Source organism: Zeugodacus cucurbitae, chromosome 3 (genome assembly GCF_028554725.1).
Source record: "Zeugodacus cucurbitae isolate PBARC_wt_2022May chromosome 3, idZeuCucr1.2, whole genome shotgun sequence".
Taxonomy (NCBI): domain Eukaryota; kingdom Metazoa; phylum Arthropoda; class Insecta; order Diptera; family Tephritidae; genus Zeugodacus; species Zeugodacus cucurbitae.
In genome coordinates, this window is record NC_071668.1 from 73,433,066 (window position 1) to 73,461,046 (window position 27,981).

Here is a 27,981-nt window from a genome sequence, read left to right on the forward strand (position 1 = left end):
ACTGACGCATAATTGCAGGCGTATCTTTTAACATACTCCACACACACACACACCAACACATGTGTATAGGCACAAACAAAAGCGGTTAAAGGGAAAGCGAAATTGTTTAGACACCGCCTTTAGTAGTCGCGGCGTACTTTAAAGCACACGTGTAATTTTAACCGCATTTGTTTGGTTGTCGCGTGAGTGCGTGTGACTGGATTTGTGTGTGTTCATGTAAAGCGTGTGCTTGCACACATGTTGGCCCTTCAGATTGCTTACGGCTTTTGTTGTGTGTGCGTCTGCTATGCCTGAGCGTGACATTAAATTGACGACAATTTAACGCAGTACGCAATTTCGCACAGACACTTGAAAATTGTGCGACAAAGCATGCAAAAATAAACGGAACACACACACATCGGGCACATATGCGGTGACATAATTTTCATATACCCCGAAGGATTTGGGAATAAAGGATAAAATAAAATAAAATAAAATAAAATAAAATAAAATAAAATAAAATAAAATAAAATAAAATAAAATAAAATAAAATAAAATAAAATAAAATAAAATAAAATAAAATAAAATAAAATAAAATAAAATAAAATAAAACAAAATAAAATAAAATAAAATAAAATAAAATAAAATAAAATAAAATAAAATAAAATAAAATAAAATAAAATAAAATAAAATAAAATAAAATAAAATAAAATAAAATAAAATAAAATAAAATAAAATAAAATAAAATAAAATAAAATAAAATAAAATAAAATAAAATAAAATAAAATAAAATAAAATAAAATAAAATAAAATAAAATAAAATAAAATAAAATAAAATAAAATAAAATAAAATAAAATAAAATAAAATAAAATAAAATAAAATAAAATAAATAAAATAAAATAAAATAAAATAAAATAAAATAAAATAAAATAAAAATAAAATAAAATAAAATAAAATAAAATAAAATAAAATAAAATAAAATAAAATAAAATAAAATAAAATAAAATAAAATAAAATAAAATAAAATAAATAAAATAAAATAAAATAAAATAAAATAAAATAAAATAAAATAAAATAAAATAAAATAAAATAAAATAAAATAAAATAAAATAAAATAAAATAAAATAAATAAAATAAAATAAAATAAACCATGATTAATTCATATGAAGTTATATAAAATACTTTAATCATTGAAGAAAAAAGAAAAACTTTTCGTTTTAAATTGACGATTAATAAAGAAAAATAGAGAATTAAAATTGAATTTGTAACTTTTAAGCAAAATTACAATAATTCGAATTTAAAATTTTGGAATTCCTTATTTGTATATAAAATATATTTAAACTAAAAATATAGCGAAAACTGATAAAACACTTTTTCAAACCAAATTTATTTGAATCGGTTGAGAATTCCAATACAATTTATTGAATTCAGTGAATTCGAAAAATATTCATTGACAATTTATTCTGATTTTTTCTTTTGGCCTCTCAAATTAAGTTCTTTTCTCAAAAACATCTTAAAGGGTATAAGCATTTTGAATAGCTTACGCCAAATTCGTTTTTTTGCAACACGCAATTTTTTTCTGACAATTTGCGTCATGGGCTTGGTTTCTGTGTGGCATGAATGTCATGTGACAGCCGCAAACTATTTGCACAGAAATTTTGTAGAAAAACCGCAATTTAATGTAAACAGTATTAAACGAAATTGAAGTATGCAATTTGTGGGATAAGGTGGCTTTTTGGAAATTGCAAACTGCTTGTAAAGTGGATGACTTTTAAAGTAATGAATATATTTTTCATTTTTTTTTGGGAGAGGGTAGAAATAGAAGAGATAAATTCAAATAAAATTATTAAATATAAGATGTATGTAAGTTACAGAATTGGCTGCACAGAAAAATTTAAAAAATATTTTTTTTTCTACATTTTGCTTTTTGAGGTGGCATATCTACTTGTTTTATGAATAAAATATTTCCTTGAAAGTATTACTCTTTTTATGTATTTTAAAGAGTATTTTTAAAGGAAAAGGCTTTATTGAGAATCAAATTCAGCTGCTTCGAACTTTTGAATTATTCACTACTTATTTAATCCCTTTCTTGAAGCAATATCTTCCTTTTCCTTATTCGCATGTAAATATCATCTCAATCCTACCCGTTAAATAAACATGTAGTTCACAGTAAAATCTTAATCGAAATGTTAGAAGCGTTAAATAAAATATGCACTGCAAACACACATCCTTATATTGGTAATTATATGCCCTTGTAAGTGTGTGTGTGTGTGTGTGTGTGTGTGTGTGTGTGTGCGTCACTTTAGTTCCGCCTTATCTGCACTTTGCTTTCAATGTGACTGTCAAAAGACATATTTGCGGCGAATTGATTTAATTTGCATGCAAATTCCAATTATACTGAAATCACACTACCTATAGATGTGTTAACGAAAAGTGTGACATGGCGTATACGTAACCACAGTAGCTAGAGTGGGTGTTCATATGCAAATATCATGTGTAGGGAGGATATGCATATATTTAAGTATTTTGCATGGCAATGCTACAAATACTTTAACAAATTTACAATGGCAGTGGAGCAAATATGTATAACTGTTTGTATATATGTAAGTATATTTGTATATATGTATATGTTGCTCACTGTATTCTCACTGTGATTAGTCAAATTGTATGCTTATTTTTCATTGAAAATATTTTTTTTTTCACACATATGTATGACTGCAGGAAAATGTAAGCATCTCTGTAAATTTCCAAAAATTTACATATGAACTCATATCCTTTGTACTTGTGTATTTACAGAAATGTGAAATTTAGAATTTTTACTCACCAACAATATGCAAGATATGCCAAACGGATAGGACCACCATGAATTTTGTGTTGCATTTACATATGCTATGAATAATGCATCCGTTGATAATTTCATTAACAGCAAACAACCGGTGCGGTAAATTAGGCCAATGCTGAAATCAGAAACCAAAATATGAACTATAATAAACAGAAACGAGTTTATGCGCAAATAAATGAAAATAGTAACGGCAACATTATATACTCTCAACTATATATAATTTTGTTATATGCCAGCGCTTGTAGTAAATGCAAATATAAATTATGGCCTGGCGATTAAAACAATATTGTAATGCAATTAAGTTTAACTATACATTGTTGTTGTTGTTTAGATTATTACTACCATTTGCTAAGCTCATTTTAGTGTTGTGTCGAGTAAATAAAGCCAGTTGCTAGTTAGTTGTAACAACATAAATATATTAGCGTGTAATTTAGTAATATGCGGTATCAAATCACTACACTACTGCGTACTTATGTTTGCATGGCGGTTATTTAAGCGCACGTAAGTGTCACAATTAACATAAATATATTGTAAGCACTTTTCGGAAATTTAAAAAGCAATTTAATAAAATTTTGATTTAATTAAATATTGCAGTAATCAAATTTTGATTTTAACCAATTAATACTGGATTATTTTTGTATAAAACCTAAAGTGTTTTGATTTTGATTTTATTTTTTAAATTTATACTTAAATTATTTAAGATAATTTCGCACAGATGTTAATTGATCAATTAGCCTTTACTTGATTAAAGCGCTTATTCAGTTCGTTTAAGTGTACAAAAGAAAAATCTAAATTTACTACATTAATTTTTAATCGAATACAAATCGGGTTGAAAATGGTATATAAATCTGCCGGTTGTTCTCCACACTGTAAATTTGGTCATTGTATTGATAAAATAGTAATCAGTTGACGAAATATACCAAATTCTTATGACAAAGACAAAAATGTATAACAGCTGATCGTTAATCGAGTAGCCGGCTGTGCGAAAGGCAAAATCTGGTTTCTCAATTATAATCTTAATTATTTAATTAATTTGGCTGTGCGAAAAGGCAATAACTAATATCTCATAATTTGAAAGATTTTTAAAAATTTGTTAGTTTTGCAGCATAAACTTGAGTTTACTGACAATATTTAAGTTTAGCGTTAACAAATTTTTGCTAATACTGAATTTTAAAGAGATTACGCCGGCTCCCCTAAACTACGGTACCATATACTCGAGTTTACTGGACATATTTTTGTTTATCAAAAACACTACTACCAAACACTGAGTTTAGATTATAGCTGATTTATAGATCCGGCCAAACCTGCGGTACCATAAGCTCGAGTTTAATGACAATTTAAATACTACTTAAAAAATATGAGTTTAAATTATAGCCTGCACCTCTAAATTGTAATACCATAAACTCGAGTTTATGGAAATTTTTTTTTGCTTTGCATTAAACACTACTCACAAAACTGATTTTAAAGGAATGTGCTTAAAAAAATTAACTCTTTTTCGCCTAATAGTACCTAAGGGTTTAAAAAAGTATATCTGAAATTCTTTATGATATACTTTATAAATCTTGTATAGTGTCTCTACCTCAACCCTGAGTGGAGCCCCTTTCAGTGCACTCGGATCAGGGTTAAAAACGAATTCCTCAAATCGAGTTTCTTTGATACTGTCGGCAACATAACTAGTCCAAGTAAGAAGTGAGGATTTTTCAAAAATATATCCTATTTGATTTCTTAATACTCTAGAATCGCTCAACACTTTAGTGGGCCATAAAAACGTTGTTGGATTTTATAAGAAGACTTAACGAGGAAAACGTTGGGATTGAAAAACACTTTTTGTGGTTAGTCGGGAACTGATAAAGTTAAAATGTTTTTTCTAAAACCAAAATCACTCCTAAATCTTTGAATCCATGAAACAGTTCGTAAATTATTTCGTTCTCTGTAGTAAAGTGATTTACAATATTTGCTATACAGAATGGGTGGATGGCTCTTGAGTAAAAACGTTCATAAATGCTTAGCTAGAAAGAGCTAGATATATAGGGTCTACAAGTCCTTTTGTAAAACTTTTTAAGTTGGATATACCGAGGCTTAAACACTTTTACTTTGAGACCTTGAGAGGAAATAATGTGTATGACTGTCTTAAATTTTTATTTTAGAATTTTTTATGTCTCAGTCATGATTCATGGAACATTTTTTATTTTTTTCAAGAGTTCGATATTCTTAAGCTAAGCTCATAGTGAATAAATACTAAACACTTTCTGAAAAAGTGATATACTAAAGGTATTGAGATTGGTATTAGATAGCTTTTTCCTCTACATCGAGCTTCCGTATCATGGATAAATGGTGATATCGTTTCGATCTGTGCTTAGACTAAGGAAGGTTCAGGTAAAAGTATGACGAATAGCTAAACTGTGCCGTGAAACTTATAGAAACCTTACTAATCGGATATTTGCACATTTTCAATTGAAATTTATAAAATCTAAGCAAATGAGGTAGCAATTTAAGAATGAAACGATGGAAAATGTTTTAAAGCAACTTAAAAGGACTTCTCACGCACTTGCACAATCAAGAAGTTAAAATAGAAATTTTTATACGCTACACTAACATTCTTTCACAATAGCGAAATAAATAAAAGATAAAATAAAATAGAGTAGAATAAAAGTAGAATAAATAAGTGAACACTTCGTGCTCACTTGCGGTTGCGGCAAATTGCAACTGACTTACCGTCTACGCATGGCCACATTGAACTTATCCTGCGGATGCGCGTGAATATTTCGATTTTTATGCCACAGCCATAAAAGTTTCTTGATTAAAATGACGAAGAGCGCGAAAAAGAGCAAAACGAAGAGTAAATCGACACAAATAAATATAATGAAACTGAGTGATGGCACGCCAGCGTCGCCCGTGAGCTGTGACTCCAGCTCAATGGAGTCTGAGTCGGTGTACGCTGCGTAGTCGCCGTGGTAGGCAGCAGCGGTGGCGGAAGCGGAGATGGATGCCGGCTGGAAGTTGTTATGCCAGCCGGCAACGGAGAAGGTTGTCGACGTTGAGGCCGAGGTCGCTGTGGAGGCGCTGGCGACGGACGCAGGCGCTGTGAAGGGGTATACATGAGTGGTGGTGCTGCTGTTGTTGCTGGTTGTTGTGGCAGTAACAGCGCTGGCCGCAGTTGTTAATATACCGCTTGTGGTGGTTGTAAGTTCTGCAGCTGTGAATGCTGCTGTCTCCAAGATGCTGTTGCTTGTTGTACTCGCCAACATGCTCTGGTTGGCATCGTGACTCGGTTCAACCTTCAAACTTAGCGATGATGCGGGTGATGGAGAGGCTGCCATATGCGCCACTAAGTAATCACTTCCGCCACTATATCCGCCACCGTATGAATGCGACAAACCGTGCGGCATGCCGTACATAGCGTCGGATGTTCTTGCTGCTGTTGTTGTTGCCGTGCCCGCCGTTGTATTGCTCATCACTTCGAGCCACCAATTGCGTGGCCATTTGCCAATAATGCTGCATATCAGCGGCACGGCGATGGCGTACAGCAACGGCGGCAGCCAACTAATGCCGATGACGGCGCGTACACTCACCGGAAAATAGAGCTCTTGTACGAGCGCCACAGAACGTGCTGCCGCCGCACTCGATACACTGCCCGCGCGACGACTGCTGGCTGCGGCACTGCTATCGCTGGTAATGCTATTGTCATTGCTGCCACCCAAGCCGTAGCTGGCGCCGACGCTGACACCCCCACTGCTGTTGTTGCTGTTGCTGATTTGTGTAATGTTTGTGGCGGCGCTCATGCTGTGTGCGTCGATGGTGGTGGCGGAGGCGGTGGCTGTGACCGGCGCGCCACTGCCATTGTCATTGCCACTTGTGGAGTTGTGTCGCCTGTTCAAGTCGTGGTGCTGTTGTTGTGGGTGTTGATGAGGTTGTTGTTGTTGTTCTTTTTTTATTGTCGCAGCGCGTGCACTTGCGGCTTGTGCTGTTGACATTTTATTGATATGCAACATTTTTTTCGGCACCAACTCGGAATTTACAACCAAAGCAATTGCGATCGTGGTCGAGACGCCAAGCAGTAGCAGCGAGGCGAGCGAGGAGTTGACAACCGCTTGCCAATTCTGAAATGAGAAAAGTTAGAAAGGGAGCATGATGAAAACTATTTCGGTTGTGGTGAAAGTAGAAAAACATATTTGAGGTTAAGTGTATTGAGCAGTTGTAGGGCGGTCTAGTTTATTTTTATAGTTGGAACTACGAACAGCTTAAAGCTCAATCTAGCTATTTTTTACTTCTAAAATACTATTTAAATATAATGAAGCTCATGGAACACCTATGGAGGTGGACGTTGACCTCATTTTTAACTTGTTTGGTTCTGTTTGGTTTGCTTCTACCGAATTTTTACGATATTAAAGCTCGAATTGAACTTTAAGCTCTTAAAAGCTCCTGAAAGCTCTCTTACATAAACCTGATTTGAGACTTATAGTTCGGTTGAGAACGATGTACTGTATTTTAAATCGTGCGAGTGCCGAAGCTTTTCTTTGAGTAGTGTTAATTCCAAATTAAGAGTCATGGAACGAAACTATTAATCAAAATTTATACCTATCTCTATAAAGTTTTGTTTTTGACAGCTAATAGTTAATTCTGTAATATTATAAGTTAACATAACTAATGATAGCTTTAGTGATTGAAAGTAGAGATATAAGAAAGCTGCTTAGTTACTTACTGTGATACATGGAAACAAAATGCTAAATAAAAGCTGTTTAGCAAGCTATTCATGATGGTAGAAGCTCAAGAGTGAAATTTATGAGAGTTGTTTCGTCCCTAATTGATTATATATGTAGTGGAAAAATCTATTAGAAAATGGAAGTTCAACCAAGTATTAGTAGTGCAAGCGTTTTAGAAAAGCTGCACATGCCGGTGTAAGCTCGAATACTTATTTTATGAAAGCTCAAGGCAGAGCTTTATGAAAGCTTTTGGTTATTTCATAATTTTTTTTTCGAATCTGTTGCTTCCTTAATAAAGCAAGTGATTACGGAACGTTTATTCCTCCAAACATTTGTAGAAAAACTTGTAATTTTGCATACTCTAATGGCTTGGACTGAAACGGAAAACTTTTGGAAAATCATGCATAATTATCTCTAATAAATATATAGAAGAAAGTTTACATGTGCTTAGCGAGCTTACTGCGAATTTTCTAAGTTTTAATACATTTTTTAAAAGCCTTTCCCAACATATTTTTTCGCTGCCAACAAATTCTCCAAATTATGTGCCACATAAAAAGTGCCACCAAAAAAAGCGACTCTGTTCAGTCGGCCTAACTGGTTAATGCCTTTAAGACATGCCAACGACGTTGACACAAAGCCACACAATGGAAATAATGTGCAAGCAATGATATTTGATGTATTAAATAGGCTAACTGAAGGGGACTATAATAAATTATTACTGCGTTGCCAACTGTAAAAGTAAGAGACCGCCAAAACGGGCCAAAAGAGGCGAAAGCAAAGTTGAAGAAAGTAAGCAAGTCGTCTGCAGCAGGAGTTGCGGCGGATGTTCGTGGCAGCAAGGGATTTAATTAAATACGGAAATGGTAACCGACAAACGACAAATAAAGCATACGGAAAGGAAATTATACAGACATAAATATGCATGAATTCGGTAACTTTTTATGCATAACTTCAGTGGAATTTTATTATCAAAGCAGTGACAGGCACATTTGGGTTGTCGGATTGAGTGTATTTGGCAAAGCATAAATGCTTGAATATAAAATTTTGTATAACTTTTTAAGCATATAATCAAGGGGCTTCTTATTTCACTGGTAATTATATGTATGTTAAGTCTGTTTGAATCCAATTTGTGTATGACTGTGTAAAGGATTGTTTATTGTGTAAGTAACCCATTTGGAATTTGTTGATTATATAAATAAGTTAAGATCCCTTGGGATTTTTTCGCCTTTACTTCGAGAGTGATAGATTCATTTCTATGTCTTATGAAACAGCTTATAAATGTGGAAGCCATCATTAGGCGTTTTACAAGAAAATGGCACTTATCCAATATATTAGACATGATAGCAGATTATAATTGATCAAGCAGCTTTTCATATGTACAGGAAGATATTTGAAATACACTAATTTCAACAAGATTCTTTCGGAGTCGTAGGAAAGGTAAGATTTTCGATAACTCTTCCGCACTTAACTGCCAAACTTCTCGTGGAAGCTTTTGCAAAGATATTGATTCCAAGTAAATTAACGTAAATATTTTAGTGTATATATTTCTGATATTAAAAATTTATATGTGGCTTGTTGAGACCTTCCTTTTTAGCGTAGGATTACTACTGATCAGACTGAACTCAATAAACAAAAGAGTTAGTAGTAGAACCTTTACATAATGGACTTAGGTTCTTTTGTACATGACTGAGACAATCACATATCCAAAGAGAAGTCCCCTGTGATGCCAGTGAATAATCATAATTGGATCTCATGTTTCCATAAAGTCTCGTGAACCCTACCAAAATCTGTGAGAGCCATCGTTTCAGTCTTGAATCGACAACTAAATACAAGTGCTCTGTGATGACAGTAAATAACCATAATTGGATTTCATGTATCCATAAAGTCTTATGAACCCTTTTAAAATCTGTAAAATCCATCGTTTTAGCCTTGAATCGACAACTAAAGACAAGTCCTTTGTCATGCCTGTAAACATTCAGAATTGGATCTCATGTATCCATAAAGTCTCGTGAACCCTATTCTATTCCGATTGGACATTGATTGGACATTGATCGGTCAAAACCCATACAACTAGAGAGAAACATTACTGAGGGTGAAGAGTACGCTAGAAATTTGAAATTCTGAGCACGATTCTGACACGTAAACACTTTCCGAATACTCTAGATTGAAGTAGATCTAAATTGTACAAAGTCTTCTTGATCGTTCGTTACCGATCTCGATCGTACATTATCGATAATAATCCGAATGGCAATGTCGAAACTCATTAGCCTTTCGGAGGTAATATAAACTCACATCACTTCACATGAAAAGTGACAAACAAATATCTCTCCCGCCTCATTTGTAGAAAGGAGTTCCCTATCTACCTCGTAACATTGTCGTCCTGAACTTCTTCAGTCAAACTTTTTTCGCCGTCGAGGGTTGGATACAGACGGTAAGCCGGCTTGAAAAATGCACGAATTAACACGTTGCGAAGAATGAGTTGTAATCGCAAAGATTGTCATTCGCTTATATTACTTATTCACTTTTACGTACGCACCAAATGATAAACGTATCATTGCAGACTTAAGGCTTAAGCTCTAGCGCACGTTGCGGAGGGGTTTCTAGTGAAAACCTACGTTGCTGAGGTGTTGGGGTGCAGTATGTATGTAATTGTAAGCTTAGCAGCTTTGGCTTCAGAAGAATTTTAATTTTCATAACACAATTGTTGTTGTTGTTATTGTTAGCAAGTTTGTATGACTGTTTGTTTGCTTTGAGGTAGCATATCGCCTTTTGTTTATATTTCATATTTTATATGAATTTATGTATTTTCATTTGCCAGTTTGTTTGTCTGTATTGTTTGTTACTTTGTTGACGTAAAGTGATAAGCTAAAATGCTTTTGGATTTTCCACTAAAAGAAACTTTAAATCCTTCTAACTTTTTAGTCGAGTTTATGATTACAGTATTTACAAAGTAAAGATCAACAACTTTGCCAAAGTTATATGCTTGTTGATTTTGTTTTTGTTGCGGAGTTTTTTTCCAGCAGCCATGAAAATGAATGAGGGTTGGGTAACAAGGCAATTGTCACAAAGTTGTGCAGTTGAAGCTTTCAGTGGAAATATGAAATGTGAGAAGTGGTAGATGTATATTTTTCTTGTTGGTAATGAAGTTAGTATAAATATTTCAATTATAAATTAAGTCTGCAAAATAGCAATTAATTTTCAATTATTGTATGCTTGAGTTTTCGGAAGAAGTTACAGTGATTATGCATATATGAAATATTTTAAATGTGAAAGGATAGTCTTCGTAAGAAATTCATGTAAGCCAAACACTATGAAATATCAGCATACAGTTATCTTCTATGTGTAAATATTGTAAAGCTTCGTCAGAAAGCTTTCCAGAGCTTAAAGTATCTCCTGATTTGTCGAAAGATCGCTTACACATTAAGCTTATAGAACCACGTGTGATGAAGCTAAGAAATAATTAGAACAAACAACAGAGACACGAAAAAATGAGAATTTTCAGTAATTTTTTTTTGCTATTAAATCATGTTATTTTACAAAAGTAATAACATGGCATTATTATACAATGTTTTGTCACGAAAATTTGAAAAAAAGATTTGTAATTTCCAAAGTTATAGCTGTCTGTGTTGACCCAGTTTAAAAAAAAGTTCCTTGCGGTGACTATCATAAGTCCTTAAAGATTTATCTAAAATCAATCGGATAAAAAAAAATAGTTTTATAAATAGATAATCCTGGGCCTGATCTGAAGGTTTTTTTAACAAAGGAAATTTTTTTAGATTTTCGGGAAAAAATCAATAATTCTTAAAAAATCGAAATTTTTGTAAAAAAAAAATCCTTCGGTCAGGGCTGAATTTATTATGTATTCTAAAAGCTGTATGAATTTCATTAAAATCTACTGAGCGGTTATCGAGTTAGAGTTGTCACCAGTTCTAAAAACATAGTTTTGAGATAAACGCATTTAAAGTTTCACCCGAGCGTTTAGGAGTGCCCGAGCGCTCGTTGTTATTTGTCGAATAACTCGAAAAGTTAATATCAGATAAAATTTTCAGAGTATATTTTTAAAATATTACACTTAACGAAAATGCAAAAAAAAAGGATTTTTTGAAAATTCTGACTACTTCTAACAAAAGGAGAAAATTATAACTTTAGTCAAGAAAATTCAGGTCTTGTGTCTTTAAGTACTTATTCAGCATTAGATAGAGATATAGCTATTGTAAAATCTTGTATCTTTTTATGATATTCAGCACTTATTCAGCATAAGATAGAGAAAGCTGAATAAAGCATCTGTAAAACCGTGGCTTTTGGCACTTATTCAGCTTAAGATAGAGATGGCTAAATTAAGCTTTGAATATCAAAGGAACTTTAAGCCTAAGCCTAAGAGATTTGAAGTTCCGTTATAACACTCACACCTTAAGGAATCACTTAGTTGAAGATTCGACAGAGCGCTATATTCTTTTAAACTTTTTTAATTTTTATTATTTGCATTCTTTTACTCAAGTAATTGCATTAGAATTAAATTTATATTTTTTTCAATTCATAACCTTAATTATTCGTATAACCTGTATTGACTTTCAGTCCCCAATCACCAAAACTTTATCCATATTTTGAAGCATAAACTCACTTAACTTGTTCATTAAACCAAAAACAATGTTTTATTAGCTGGCTTTTACGCTGGGCTGACCAATTTAATCTACATGAAATGCCTTCAGTGTTGACCCAAAGATCTTAAGCTTCTTCACAAAAAAGGATTGCCGAAATTTTAGCTTTCTTTGCTCATTTTTCTTTTAATATTTGTGAGTGTTCGTTTTTTTGATTTTGCATACTCTATTTGTATTTGTTTTGTTATTTTTTGCTTTTTTACATTTTTTTATGATATTTTTTGCTGCTGTGACCAGTAAAATTATGCTTTACAGTTGTTGTTTTTCAATTCGCATTTTCATGCAAATTCTCAAAGGCAAACAAACAAAAGCACGACGCGGTTTATCTCTTTGGGAGCATACATTTAAAACATATAAAACTGACATGCATACACCCATAAGCACTTATAAGGAAGCCAAACTCATACATATTCAGCAGCCAACAAATAAATGCATATACTGTTTGAGTTGGCGTTTTGCTTTTTCAACTTGGGAAATATGATTGTTGATTTCCAAAAATTTATTCCAATTTCTTTTTATACTTTTTTCTGCATTTTTTAAGTTCTGAGGGCAAGCACGCCGCCAACTACCAGTCAGCTAACCCAACACACGTTCCACATATATTACAGCAGAGTACTTATACTCGCTGGTATCAAAAAACCGCCAAGTTTTTGTCACTGCGGACCATTTTATTTGCTTTCCATTTCAGCTTGTTGTCGTTTGTTATTAATTTGAAATTCAACTCGTGCGCCCCTCCACTCGAGGCGCTGACACTCGCTCCCCACATAGCACCACTCAAATCTGCCACAATTCTTACAACACGACAACTGCACACTTCTGCTGGTCGCCAGAGTTGCCATTGATTTTGCTCTGCATTTATTTATCGCATTTATGTATATGTATGTTTTGTTTATTTTATTTGTTTATATATGCATCTGGATGTTGTATTGATATTGTGATTTCCTGTCATGCAACACATTTTATTAGTTAGTAAGCTCGCCGCAAACATATGCACTATTTATAATGGCTGGCGCAAGATAACACGATAGCTGTGCATATGTCTGTTTGTTCATATATCATATAAAATCTTGATATCCACAGCAGTTATTGGCAAATATTTTTATTTGGCCAAATTTTAAATATTCATTCCCTTTCATTTTTTGGCAAGAGAATACATGTATAGTTGAAATTTTATAGGCTGACGGACCCACTGTGTATTACGAAACTTGAGATGGAAAGAGAAAACTGCAATATTAAAAGAAAATATGCGAGAATAAGAGAAGTATTATCAATACTGTGATGCTCGATCGCTCTCTCTCACGGAAAACTATTATACTCAGTTTTTTATTTATTTTGTATTAGTTTAAAAGTGTAATATTTGTGGGTTTCTTCAACATTGATAGACTTCTATTATTACAATAACAAAAAAACATTAAGGTTTCTTTGAAACATCCGATCATCAGATTTATCAGATTTTTATATTGCTGAAGCACTAAACTTATTCAACGACGGAGTATCGGAGGAGAAACCAATATCATATCTCATTAAAAGCGCTCAGAGTTCTATTAGAATTCGATTGAATAATTCCACTATCGAACAAATCATATCGAGTAATGCTCTGTGTTCATACGAAGAAGATACTAAAAATTGATCCAATTAAGATATTAATGAAACCCTAAATTAGATAAAGAAACATAAAACAATACCTTACAGTTGATCAACAATAGACGATATTGATTTGATCAAAGTTTCGTTACCCTATGATCTGATGCTGATCAAAAAGTAGAATTTGCTGGATAATTAAAATAAAGCAAATTTTATTTAATGTTTAATGCGAGAGTAATAGCCTTTTCGCACAGTCAAATTAATTTAATACAATTTTTTAATTAGGATTATAATACAAAAACCAGTTTTTGCCGCACTGCTGGCTACTCGATTAACGATGAGCTGTTATACATTTTTGTTTTTGCACTTTCCCGTTTCTTGCGTGGGATCATTTTAATAAAATAAAATGAAGAAAATTCGAACATGAAATTATATTTTATATGCAAAAAAGCTAAAACTTTATCACGACCTCTAGTCTTTGGTGTCCGATGTCCTTCTCCCTGATTATAAAGGCGTTGGGAACGCTCAGAGATCGACGCCCTAGTGAGAGCTTGTATATTTTTAATATTTTGTTCGTCAAGCCGCTGCACACGCTCAGTACTCGACTCTTAAGCGCATACTTGGGAGGTTTTGAAATTTTGTTCAGCAAGCAGCTGCGAGCGCTCTTTACTCTACTCTCTGGCACGCAATTGCGATGAGAAGAGAATAACTTGTAAGACGATTTTCAGTTTCAGATTAAGATTCACCATCACTGAGTTTTTTTGATACCCTCACCTGGCAACTATTTCCAGAAAGTTGAGCTTCTTGCAAAAACTGTAGCCTATGTTACTCGGGTAGCCTCCTGTAGCTTTCCAATGGTGAAATAATTTTTGAAATCGGCACAGTATTTTTTGAGTTTATTCGTTACAAACATACATACAAATATTTTCTCTTTATATTAGTAATATAGATAACAACAACCAAATCAATAACCCACAGCAATACAACTGCATTTTCAACTCGATTTGGATTCGATTAAAAATTAATGTAGTAAAATAAGATTTTTCTTGTGTATGGTAAATCGATCTAAATCGCCGCTTTAATCGAGCAAGGACCGGTTAATTGATCAATTAACTCCTGTGCGAAAAGGCTATAAGGAAATACAAGATGTGAACGGTGGACTAAGCAATCTTGTAATATTAAAATTTTGAATATTCAGGTTTGGTATTCAACATTGCATATGGAAAACTATCTTGACGTCAACCCCAAACACAGATCATCTCGATGACATGATCAAATTGATAGTAGAAAGTGCATATATAAGTAGTCTGTGGCCAATCAATGATACTCTAATCTTCGAAAAGGAGTCAAATGTAATAGAATTTGAAGTATCAAAGTGAATGAATGAAACATTTATTAGCTGGTTGCATATATAAATCATAACTAAATTTCTATAAACAAATCGAAAGGCTTGGGTGTTATTTGCACATAATTGATTTAATAATATATACATAAATCCAATAGTGTATATATACTTCTATATCTGTAAATTCTAACCAAAAGTTTTACTCATTTATACAGCAACTATTATGCTCTTTAATTTACTATTTGCGAATTACTTTATTTTACTTGATTGAGTTTTGCTAGAATTCCGAATATTAACTTGAAGAATATAAAATTAAGTGTAAATATGAAACATTCCTTTATACATATACATATAATTCGACGTATATATATACTCATAAAACAGAAGTATGCGATTTATGAGTTTATTGAAATGAAGAATGTGAAATTCTTGGAGAGTTATTTAAAATCTTGGCACAAAGGTGTGAGTGTGTTTGCAAGTATTTATGCAATTTCAATTAAAATGAGAGATATTTATAATATCATAACACACACCTAATTGATGAGTAATGATTTTTTCTTATATAAAATTTTACTAATTGCATAATTACATATAATGAGATTAAATGCATAATTGAGTCTGATTATCAAATTAAAGTAAATACCGAAAATAAATCTTAATATATAAAAATCACGTGTCACGTTGTTTGTTTTCGATGGACTCCTAAACTACTGAACCGATTTTAATGAAATTTTTAACACTGTGTGCAGTTTGGTCCAACTTGAAAGATAGGATAGTTTATAACTCTCCTTATAGTCGCATTATTTATTTATTGGAAATTATTTGTTTATTATTAGCAAAGAGCTATCCACCAGTTGGTGGCGCTAAGTGCGGTATGTTACAGTAGATGGCGCTACATTTCTTTCTAAATTTTCATGGATTTAGGCTGTCATAACAAAAGCTGCCACTTGCTAAAAACATTAAATGAAAATGCGTTGTTTGAAGTTTATATTATTTGTGTTAAAGTTCTACGAATCTATGACTTCCAATATCCTAAATTTAAGAAAAAATCACATAAAATCCGTGAAATAAATAAAGTTATGTACATATGTATGGTCAGACAAATAAGCAATGCTGCCACTCTTTTCCAGTAAATCTTCTTCGAATTTGGGAGATTTCAGAGGAATTTAGGAAATCGCAGAGTTGATTTCTGCATGTATTTCCTAAATGCAAAAAAAAAAAATTTCATTTATTTGCATTTAGGTATAGAATTTTGTATGGCTAATGCCCGGTTTCACAGTCCATACTTAAGTTGTGCCTAAATAAAATCTTAGCTAAGTATTGTTGCAAACTGAGTAGTCGTTTACGTTATGGGCAACATATGTTTTACAAATGTCATTCATAAAAATATGTTTGAAATATTTAAATTATAACAGACAATACATAAATTTGCGAGAAAATTATATCAAAAATTGATGAAAACAACAAAAGAACCCCAAATTTCATCACTAGCGAGTCGGAGCACCTATGGGAACTGAAGGAAAAGTATAAGCTGTTATTGAGTGCAAACGAACGGACACTTGCCCTACGCTACGAAAGATGTCGCTGAAAATTCAAAGCAAATTCAAAACAAAAATCAGCTGTTATTTAAGCATTGCTTAAGCCTCCCAAATTAAATGTTACATGTTATCAACTAACAATTTTGTAATTAACTTATCTAATATCTAATATCTAATATCTAATATCTAATATCTAATATCTAATATCTAATATCTAATATCTAATATCTAATATCTAATATCTAATATCTAATATCTAATATCTAATATCTAATATCTAATATCTAATATCTAATATATAATATCTAATATCTAATATCTAATATCTAATATCTAATATCTAATATCTAATATCTAATATCTAATATCTAATATCTAATATCTAATATCTAATATCTAATATCTAATATCTAATATCTAATATCTAATATCTAATATCTAATATCTAATATCTAATATCTAATATCTAATATCTAATATCTAATATCTAATATCTAATATCTAATATCTAATATCTAATATATAATATCTCATATCTAATATCTAATATCTAATATCTAATATCTAATATCTAATATCTAATATCTAATATCTAATATCTAATATCTAATATCTAATATCTAATATCTAATATCTAATATCTAATATCTAATATCTAATATCTAATATCTAATATCTAATATCTAATATCTAATATCTAATATCTAATATCTAATATCTAATATCTAATATCTAATATCTAATATCTAATATCTAATATCTAATATCTAATATCTAATATCTAATATCTAATATCTAATATCTAATATCTAATATCTAATATCTAATATCTAATATCTAATATCTAATATCTAATATCTAATATCTAATATCTAATATCTAATATCTAATATCTAATATCTAATATCTAATATCTAATATCTAATATCTAATATCTAATATCTAATATCTAATATCTAATATCTAATATCTAATATCTAATATCTAATATCTAATATCTAATATCTAATATCTAATATCTAATATCTAATATCTAATATCTAATATCTAATATCTAATATCTAATATCTAATATCTAATATCTAATATCTAATATCTAATATCTAATATCTAATATCTAATATCTAATATCTAATATCTAATATCTAATATCTAATATCTAATATCTGATATCTAATATCTAATATCTAAAATCTAAAATCTAAAATCTAATATCTAATATCTAATATCTAATATCCGATTTTTTATATCCAATAATAATCTAACATTTTATTATTACACACTATTCATTAACAGTACTTCTCATTATTTACCGTTAACTTTTAAATAAATTTATTTATTTTCTGCTATCTCTTATCTATTATTTAACATCGATTTCCAGCCCTGCAATAAATTAACCACTATCAATAGCATTGCTGCTGTATTTATCCAGCAAATTTGACAAATTTCACATGTCCTTTTCCATTGTTTCGCACTCATATAATATGAAATTAGCGAATATCGATTATTCATGTATGTGTTTGGTGCAATTTTCTCAAATGATTGCCATCAAATAACGAAATTACTCATAATTAGCTGCCAGTGTACGCCATGCTGTGGCATTATAACGCGTTTAAAACTTGTTTTAATGTATTTTCGAAAATGGCCAACGCAGATTTCAGCCATTTCCATGAACACACTATACTAGATGCGTACATAAATATTTATGTGAGAGCGTTTATCGCACATTCGAAATTGTAGCGCAAAATCAAGTTTATTCAATTTTCATTATTTTAATTGTGATTGCCAATTGCAAATTGTGTGACTGTGTTGGTGAGCGCTGATTGTGTTTGCGCAGATTTAGATTTGAATTGCTGGGTGAGTGGGTGTGCGCGTCTGTTGTGGATCATTTGACAATTATTCATTTGTGTATTTGCTGATGATTGCGGTCAGTTGTTTAGTAAATTGACGGTGATTAATTTTTACGCGAATTTCGGTGCGTGGAGGGGTTGGAGCTCTTGACTGGTGTATGTATGCACTATATACAGTGATATATAAGCATTGTGGTCTAATTTTACATACAAATTTGTTAAGGGAAAATGTAAATAATTGAGTATAAAACCTTCCAGACGAGACGAGTTTTTGCGTTACAATTTCAGTATCAGAAGAAATCGCAGTTTTTTGTTTGCCAATTTTGTATAAATTTGTCTTTTTAAGCTAATCTGCCTAATATTTTTGGTAGCTCATCATATAATTTTGATATCAAAGTTTGCCTTTGATATCACTTATGGCTTTATATTATTTCTTATTGCTTTAAATATTATTTCAACAGGCTTTGAAAATTCATAAAATTTATTGCGCAGTTTCTATTACGCATGCACTTTCATTTTTGCATTACTTTTAAATATTCATTATTCTCATTTACAATCTGAACATTTTATTACGATTTTTGGCCTTGTACTGGTAGCTGTTTTAAAATGTACAAATAAATCGCAATAAATTTGAAATTAATTTTTTAATATATGCATTAATTTGTATTTCGTTTTCATGCTTCGCTCAATTTTGCCAACAACTTTCATTTTCAATTACTGCAATGTAAATAATATCTAGTGGAAGTAAAGTGATTTTAATACATTATAACATTTATTTACACATTTTGAACTCTCATAAATAACTGAAACATGCGCATAAATCGCTTCATGGATATATTTGAATGCAGTTTTATATAAAATATTCACAGAAATCGAAATGATATGCTGTTTAGGAATAAAATAGTCGTATTCCGTAAATATATACAGACCTAAGTGAAATCCCCCTTCAAGCAAGAGTTAAGAATAATCAAAGATGTTTTCTTAGAATGTGATTCCAGGGTTATCCAGCAATGAATGTATGTTATTGGCGTTGCAATCGTTTAGCCGGTTATAGCCGAATCGACGATAGTGCGCCACTTCTCTCTCTCCTTCGCAGTTCTGCGCCAGTTGGAGATTCCAACTCCCTGGTCCCTCCAACGGAGTGGAGGCCTTCCCCTTCCTCGGCTTCCTCCGGCGGGTACTGCATCGAACACTTTCCATTCGGACAACATGACCCAGCCAGCGTAGCCGCTGTCTTTTTATTCGCTGGACTATGTCTATGTCGTCGAACAACACATACAGCTCATCATTCCATCTTCTGCGGTATTCGCCGTTGCCAATATTTAATGGACCATAAATCTTCCGCAAAACCTTCCTCTCGAAAACTCCCAGTGTCATTTCATCCGATGTTGACATCGTCCAAGCTCCTGCACCATAAAGCAGGACGGGAATGATAAGCGACTTGTAGAGTTTGATTTTGGTTCGTCGAGGACTTTACTGTTCAATTGCCTACTCAGTCCAAAGTAGCACCGGTAGGCAAGAGTGATTCTGCGCTGGATTTCGAGGCTCACATTGTTCGTTTTGTTGATACTGGTTCCCAGATATACGAAACTATCTATTACTTCAAAGTTATGACTGTCAACAGTGACGTGGAAGCCAAGACGCGAATGCGCCGACTGTTTGCTTGATGACAGAAGATATTTCGTCTTGCCCTCATTCACCTCCAGACCCATTCGCTTCGCTTCTTTAACCAGGCGAGAAAAGGCAAAACTAACGGCGCGGTTGCTGCTTCCGATGATATCAATCCAGCAATATTCAACAAAAAAAGGTTGAAGGACGAAAACCAATTTCATAGCTGTCAAAACTAATTAAATGTATGTAACTGTGCCAAAAACGAACTGGCTGTAATCGATTGGTAATTTCTCTGCTCGCTATCTTTGGGCGCTGCTCGAATGTCAAAAATTTTTTCATGTGAAAGCAACTACAAAGTTATCTAGTAGAATTCGTGCAGGAGAATATGCGGATACCTCATTAAAAATTATATCGCCGCTTGCTGAGTGCTGCCAAATTTTGTTTTATAAATGTAGACTATTCACAATGGTAAAAATGATTCAAAGTAGTAATTTTTTACAAAAATTACAACAAAAATATAAATTTTTGTTGTTTTTACTTTGAAATACTTTTTAATTGATTAAATAAAACGTAAGGAATAGCCTCAGCTCGAAACAAAGGGATAAAAAAATAGTTTTGCGCAGATTTAAGAATTTCTCAACCTATGGAAATCGTGCAACACTATTGCGCCTAATGAAGAGGACATTTTAGCGCAGACTTGCACCATAAGTGCCTCCTGTCTTTTTGAATTACAAGATAGTGCGTTCTATTGGCTTCTCTATAACGCTTAGCCAATCGACGACAGCTACATTCCCGTATGCGTCAAAGCAGAATTGCACTGCAAGAACCAGCTTTTATTATTGGATAATATTCGACTGAATAGGTCAACAACGGTTTGGTGTGGTTTGTGGGCCTTTAGAATCATCGGTCAATATTTCTACAATAATGATGCCGGTGAAAACGTAACCGTCAATGGCGACCGGTAATATTAACGACCATTTGATGCCTGAAATTGAAGATCATAATCTCGGCGACATTTGGTTTCAACAAGACAGCGCCACTTTCCGCACATCGCATCAATCAATAGATTTAAAGAGAGAAGATTTCGGTAAGCAGATGATTTCAAGTTTTGGGCCGGTCGATTGGCTACCAAGATCGTCTGATATCACACCGTTAGACTTTTTCCTGTGGGGATATGTAAAGTCTAAAGTCTATGCGGACAATATCGCTTCGATTCAGGCCTTGCAGCAAAACATCATGCATGTCATTCGAGAGTTACCGGTCGAGATGCTCGAACGAGTAATCGAAAATTGGACTCAACGGATGAACCATCTGAGCGTAACCCCTTAATATTCGTATTTTCTATGTTTTTTTCTTTAAAAAGTAGGCAACCTTAAAATGAATCCTCCTTTAAAATAAAAAAATAATATAAACATATTTACTCACCTCTGGCAACATTTTCAGAAATCCCAACAGGAAAATGATCATTATACTCGATGTGGAGACACAAAATTGCATTTTCAAAAATGTTATGGCACATTTACGGTTAAACCAAATCGGTAGAAGTATGAGAAACGCAGAACAGGACTGCAATAAGCCACAAGCGCAGCTGATGATCACGAAGAGTGGACGTTGTGTTGGCGAAACGGGTTGTGACTGAAAGAAAGGGAGAAAAATAGACACTATTATTGTAAGAGAAATGATTTTGAATAAAATATATTAATTTGAAGAGTTTACTAAGCACAAAATATTGAAAATATATCTATTATTAATATTTATAATATTTAAAAATATATAGAGATTTGAACCTAGTTCTAAGGAAAATGTCATGACATAATTCGCTCTGAGTATCAGAAGATTAAGATTATTACTAATTCTTGGTAACAACTCTTCAACAGAATCATAGACTACACTAAACTCTCTTCGTATAATTTGCAATAAATTCACTACCTTGTAATGCATGTAGATTCTGTTACAAGCCACCATAATAGAATTTTCAAAGGAAAAATAAGAATGGACATGATTTAAAAAACAATTTCAAAAGAATTAAATTTTTAGTTTAGTTTAGGTTGAGAGGCGCACTGTCTCGCCCAGTCCACTCACAAACTCAATGCAATCCATTGTGTTTGTATTATAAGTGTATTTCAGCAGGAGACACAACAAAATATTTTCCATGAAACTTAAGTGCCTCTTATGTTTAAATTTTCCGCTACTTTAACGCTAGATCCACATCTACTTTTGTTGTTTGTGTATTATTTCCAATTCGGCGTAACTCACTTGATAATTCAATTTCGTGTTTTAGGTTATGGTGAAAATAGAATAAAAATAAAATGTGAATCTAAAGTAGAAAATCTTGTTGTTTTTATTGCATTTTTATCTTTTTTGTCGCAACTTTTTTACAGGCTTGTTGTTGCTTTCGAATTCATAAAACAAACAAATACAAGTCAAAGCCATAAATATGTATAAGCAAGTGCGAGAGTGTACGTGTGTTTGAGTGGGTACGTGAAGTTGAAATTTAAGGAAGCGGAAATAAGCATTAAAATTTATGAGGTTTTATACCGGCTACTGCCAAGGCTAAAGGCTAAAAAGCGAAAGTAAGTTTGTATGAAGGCCATTTGCTACCGACAACTACACACACTCGCCACAGCGCTGCAAAACCAAAACCAAAGCGTAGCTGAGCGAGTGTGGAGCGAGCGTGGCATACTAGCTGGGCTTTAGTAAATTTAGTGAATTTCTGTGAGCTGAATTTTTGAGTAGCGCTATGTTGTTGTTGTTATCGCTAAGCGCAATAGCAGCTGAACTCCACTTATATTGGAGAGTGTATGTGTGTGTGTGTGTGGTTTGGCTACCGCTTACCAGCTTACAAATACAATGTTGGCTTTTTTAGTGGGTAAATCAGGAAGTGCACACCACACATCCATAGCAGTAGATGCATGCACATTACAGTACTTATAAGTGTATGTGCGTGTATTTTAAAATGAAAATCTCTAAAAAGCGCTTTAATATGTCTGTTTGTGCGAGCACTAGTTTAACGGCGCACATACTCATATCTACGTGCTTCGGCTTGCCTTGTGGCGAAAGGTTGCTCTAGGCCACTTAATGGTTGTGTACACACATACTGCTGTTGCTCAGTTGCAAATGTACAATACAAACATACCATTAAGCTACATAAATCATGTATTCTGGTGGTAACGAAAGGATTTTATGCTTTCACTTTTCATTTATATTCAGTTTGCCATTTTTTGTTGTTTGCTTACGCTGTGAGTTGTTTAATAATATTAATGTAATGATGATTAACTAGCGCATATGAAGGAGTACAACAAAAAAAGGTACCTGATATAATTTTATGTGATTCTATGATCTATATTTTATGTTCTATGTTCTATATTATATTTTCTATATTCTATATTCTGTATTATATATTATATATTATATGTTCTGAATTATGCGTTCTATATTCCATATTCCATATTCTTTGTTCTATATTATTCTACATTCTACATTCCATATACAATATTCTGTATTTTATATTCTATATTCTATGCTCCATATTCTATGTTCTATATTCCATATTCCATATTCTATATCCTCCATTCCATGTTCTATATTCTATATCCTCTATTCCATATTCTATGTTCTATATTCTATATTCCTTATTCTATATTATATATTATATATTCCATATTATATATCCTCCATTCCATATTCTATATTCTATATTCTATATCCTCTATTCCATATTCTATGTTCTATATTCCATATATTCCATATCTTCTATTCTATATTATATATTATATATTCCATATTCTATATTCTACAGTTCTTTATTCTTTATTATATATTCTATATTCTATATTCTATGTTCTATATTCCATATCTTCTATTCCATATTGCATATTCCATTTCTATATTCTATATCCTCTATTCCATATTCTATATATAAATATTATATATTCCTTTTTCTATTTTCTATATTTTATATTCCAAATTCCACATTCTATATTCTGTATTCTATATTCTCTATTCTATATTTTATGTTCTATATTCTATATTCAATATTCTATATTCCATATTTCATATTCTATTTTCTATATTCCATATTCTCTATTATATTTTCTATATTCTTTATTCTTTATTTTACATTCTACAGTCTATATTCTATATTTTATATTCTGTCTCTCGTATTCTATATTTTACATTTACCTTCTACAATTTTGTCGACTTCTTGTCATACCACTTTCCTGCCTCAACTCACATTAAACATGCCTTACAGAACTTCATCACACTCCCTCTCGCTTAAAATAGCTCATATTACCCTTTTTAAAATAGAAGTAAATTCTTTGTTTTTTTTTTTTGTTTTTCGCTTTCTCATGTTTACCCACAATCTTCCAAATGTAGTCATTAAATTTCTAGCTGAGTGTTTGTCCTTGACAACAAAAACGTGGCAGCCAATGTTACGTGGCAACCACTTTATGCCACTTTAGCTCGCACTCATCAAAGCGGCTGGTTGCTAAAGTTTACTTTCGTATGTGTTGGACTAACAACCGGAAGATTTCTGCTGGTTGATTGCGAGAGCTCTTGACTCGAAGGGAGCAGTGTACACCGCAAAACCGTTGTTATATTAACATAATTTCAACTCAAGCACGGTAATTTTTGTTGGTTTTCCTTTCGGGACTTACGCCTTTCATATTTTGCGCAGCTGTTAACCTTTAACCTCAATTTCATTTTTTTACTCATTTGCTCTCTCACATATTTTTTGTTATATCTATTTTTTGTAATGAGTTGCAGCATATGAGTGCGGTGATCTTATAAGAATACTAATTATGTTTCAAGCGTAATCTAATAATTATTGTTTAGGAACAGCAAAATTAAAAAAAAATATCTAATACACTCTCTTACTTCCCATTTATTTCTCAAAAATAAACATACAACCATCCACTCTTTGTGTAAACGCTTTCTTATGCGCCATTGTCTACTCTTCTGCTTAAATAAATTATCTTGTTTTTTCTACAATTACTCACATTGTTATTACGTTTCGTAAGCATGACTACGTATGTGCCGGACAATGGACATATACAACGCGTTATGTTCGCCATCAAATGCTTGGTGATGCATAGATCCGAGCGCCATGTCGACTCAAAGGAAGCTTTGTAGTCATGTCTGCAAATAGAATAACAAGAAAAAAGTGTTTAGAGACATTTATCAAATTTCTTGCAGATAATAATAATAAAATACATATGAATCACATACTATTATTATAAGAAAATTTCGGAAGTTGAACTGAACATGACAAAAGAGACATTTCCTGCGTGTGTTGTCAACAATGAATTCAATAAGGCGAGGGATTTTTTTCGCAAATATTTTCAATATTTATGGTAAGAAAAATATAATTCAGAAATTATTCCAAAATTTGGGAGTGATTTGATTTTTTCGTAACATTTCATATCGGTCAAAATTTTTGAAAATGTGGCAACTCCACTCGAAAATATTATATGATCTTATTATTCATTATTTTCAAATTTATTTAATTTTTAAAAAAGTTTGTTTAAAAATACAAAATAAAAAGTTGGCAACCTTGTTTCAACATCTTCTCAAACCTGCTTTATTTTACGCCTATACATTTTACATAGGATACTTATTAAATACTGAATTTCTTTGAAATGTTTTTACATTTTTTAATCTTTCCTTATAATTTATTTTTGTGTTTCATGTACTCACCCACACACGGCCACCCAATCACCATCCTTTGGCGCAATTTCATGCTGAAATATGATCTCTACGTGGCCGGCTTCGAATGGTAAATCGAGTGGTTCGCGTAAATTATCGTTGGAGCGATTCGATTGGAAGAGCCAGGTTTGTAGAATGCGTGAGGCGAGAATGTAATCGGACTCTTTGGTATCACTGTGGGGATATTATAAGAAATAAATTATTTTTAATTAAATAATTAATAAATTATAATTAATTATTTTTTAATACATGCATTTTTTAATAAATAAATTACATCATTCGTTAAATTTTTTATTGCTGTGATGAAAAACACCTTTAATGTTTCGAAGATGTAAAATTTCTTCTTTGCTATTATATAACGTATCTAAAATGCGATTTTTGGTTAATTTTATTAATTTTGTGTCATGATATTTTATAAATTTTAATACTATATTTTGAGTTTTATTTTTTATTTTGTCCTATTAAAAATATATTTTGAAATCGGAAATTTTGCTCATATGGTTTTTTTATTGATTTTTGTATGACTGCTGACTTGTATTATTATATAGATAATTCCGAATTGAATTTATTTGCTGATGAAATTTATTTTATATTATACCTATGCACAACATACCTCCTCACATTTAGAGTCATTTTCTATTATGAATGCATGATGTCAAATTACATTTGATATGCAATGTGATGATATGGAACATATCAAGAGGAATATTTTAGGGCACATATTTATGCTGAGTTATTTCATTGTAAAACAAAAAAAGTAACGAAAGGCTATGCTTTTACTCTCACAATTTAATTTCATTAAGATAACACACAATTTGAACCATATATTCGACATAAATTCCATTAGAATAACAAAAATAATTATATATCTGTTATAATGATTTTGGGGTACTTCTGGATTCCTGGACCGATTTAAACTATTTTTGCCAACAAGCTTTTTTATATCAAAGGCATTCGCTTAATTTTGGTAACTAATATTTTAGGAAAAGAAATTAATTATTAATTAAGTAAGAAATTATCTATAAGCACTGCGGGTATTTGAAGACTTGAAAAGTTATTGTCCGACATGGACAAGTTTTAGATGCACCATGCTACACTCGATTTTGCCCATTTTCTATTTGCAGCATCAAGGTGTAAAGATGATATTTTTTGCCAAATTACGTTGAATTACGTTGGGCGCGGCTACGCCCACTATTCCAAAAATAGTATTTCCGAATATATCCCTCCTTCGTACCTTCGTATATAGTATATACTCTCGCGACCTCAACCGACTATAAGCGAACATTTTCAAACCCCTTTTGTGGAATGCTGCTGAATTAGTCTGTAGATTAGAATAGATAGTAGTCAGATTACTAGTAGATCCGACTCTCGTGGAAGCGACACGTGTACTCATATAATATCCGCGCCTACAATGGTATAATATTATTAGATTCGCCTTAATATTTTCTAACTCTCTTATTTGAACAGCCTATCTTTCGCAACTAAAAAGCCTTAACCATTGACTGACTGGAGCTTGTGCAATTTTAGATTCAACCAGTAAAATGTCTGTTATTTTCTTTTACAAAAATTTCCAACTATTTAATCGCTCAGTAAACCAAAATTGTAACTGATTTCGTGCGCTCATAAATAAAATTTCCAACTAACTGCTGGCTGGTTGCATAATTAAACCATCAGACTGCACAAATACATTCTAATGGTAGCCCGGTTACTAAGCGCATTGGTTATGCAACAAGTTGGTGTTGCTGCAACATAACAAAAACTACTTAATTAACACAAAAACGCAAAAACAACAAATAATATACAATTTTAGGTGCGTTACGCAATATATTCTACATATACATACATATATCTACGTATGTAGATATGTATGTATACGTATGTATAGCAATTTACGAAATGCATGAAAAACTCCTGAAAATTTCCCAAAAACACAAAGTTCGCAATTTGAGCTATGCCATAATATTCACATTTTTTTCCATGCAGTTCAAAGCATTATTTACGTAACTGATAAACGCATGGCACGAGGACTACATATATGTATAAATGTATGTATGTACGTAAGCCCCAAATTCTATTTGCAGCCACCAGCAAAATTCATATCTCTTCATTCATCAACTGAATCATCATTCGCTTGCTGCTTGCTGCTGCCCGTCTGCAGCGTTAC

At 32.1% G+C, this 27,981-nt stretch overlaps 1 protein-coding gene across 1 annotated transcript in view; it reads right to left on the minus strand.

Annotated features, from left to right (window-relative positions):
- The window catches only part of LOC105215938 (uncharacterized), a 276,247-nt gene that overhangs the window by 22,629 nt on the left and 225,637 nt on the right, over positions 1–27,981 (minus strand). Inside the window, exons 14-18 of the mRNA XM_054227988.1 lie at positions 25,809–25,991; positions 25,112–25,250; positions 21,537–21,746; positions 5,538–6,922; positions 2,805–2,937 (exon numbers count right to left, since the gene is read on the minus strand). Of these exons, the coding sequence (XP_054083963.1) occupies positions 2,805–2,937; positions 5,538–6,922; positions 21,537–21,746; positions 25,112–25,250; positions 25,809–25,991 (2,050 nt within the window). The remainder of the gene's footprint in view (positions 1–2,804; positions 2,938–5,537; positions 6,923–21,536; positions 21,747–25,111; positions 25,251–25,808; positions 25,992–27,981) is intronic.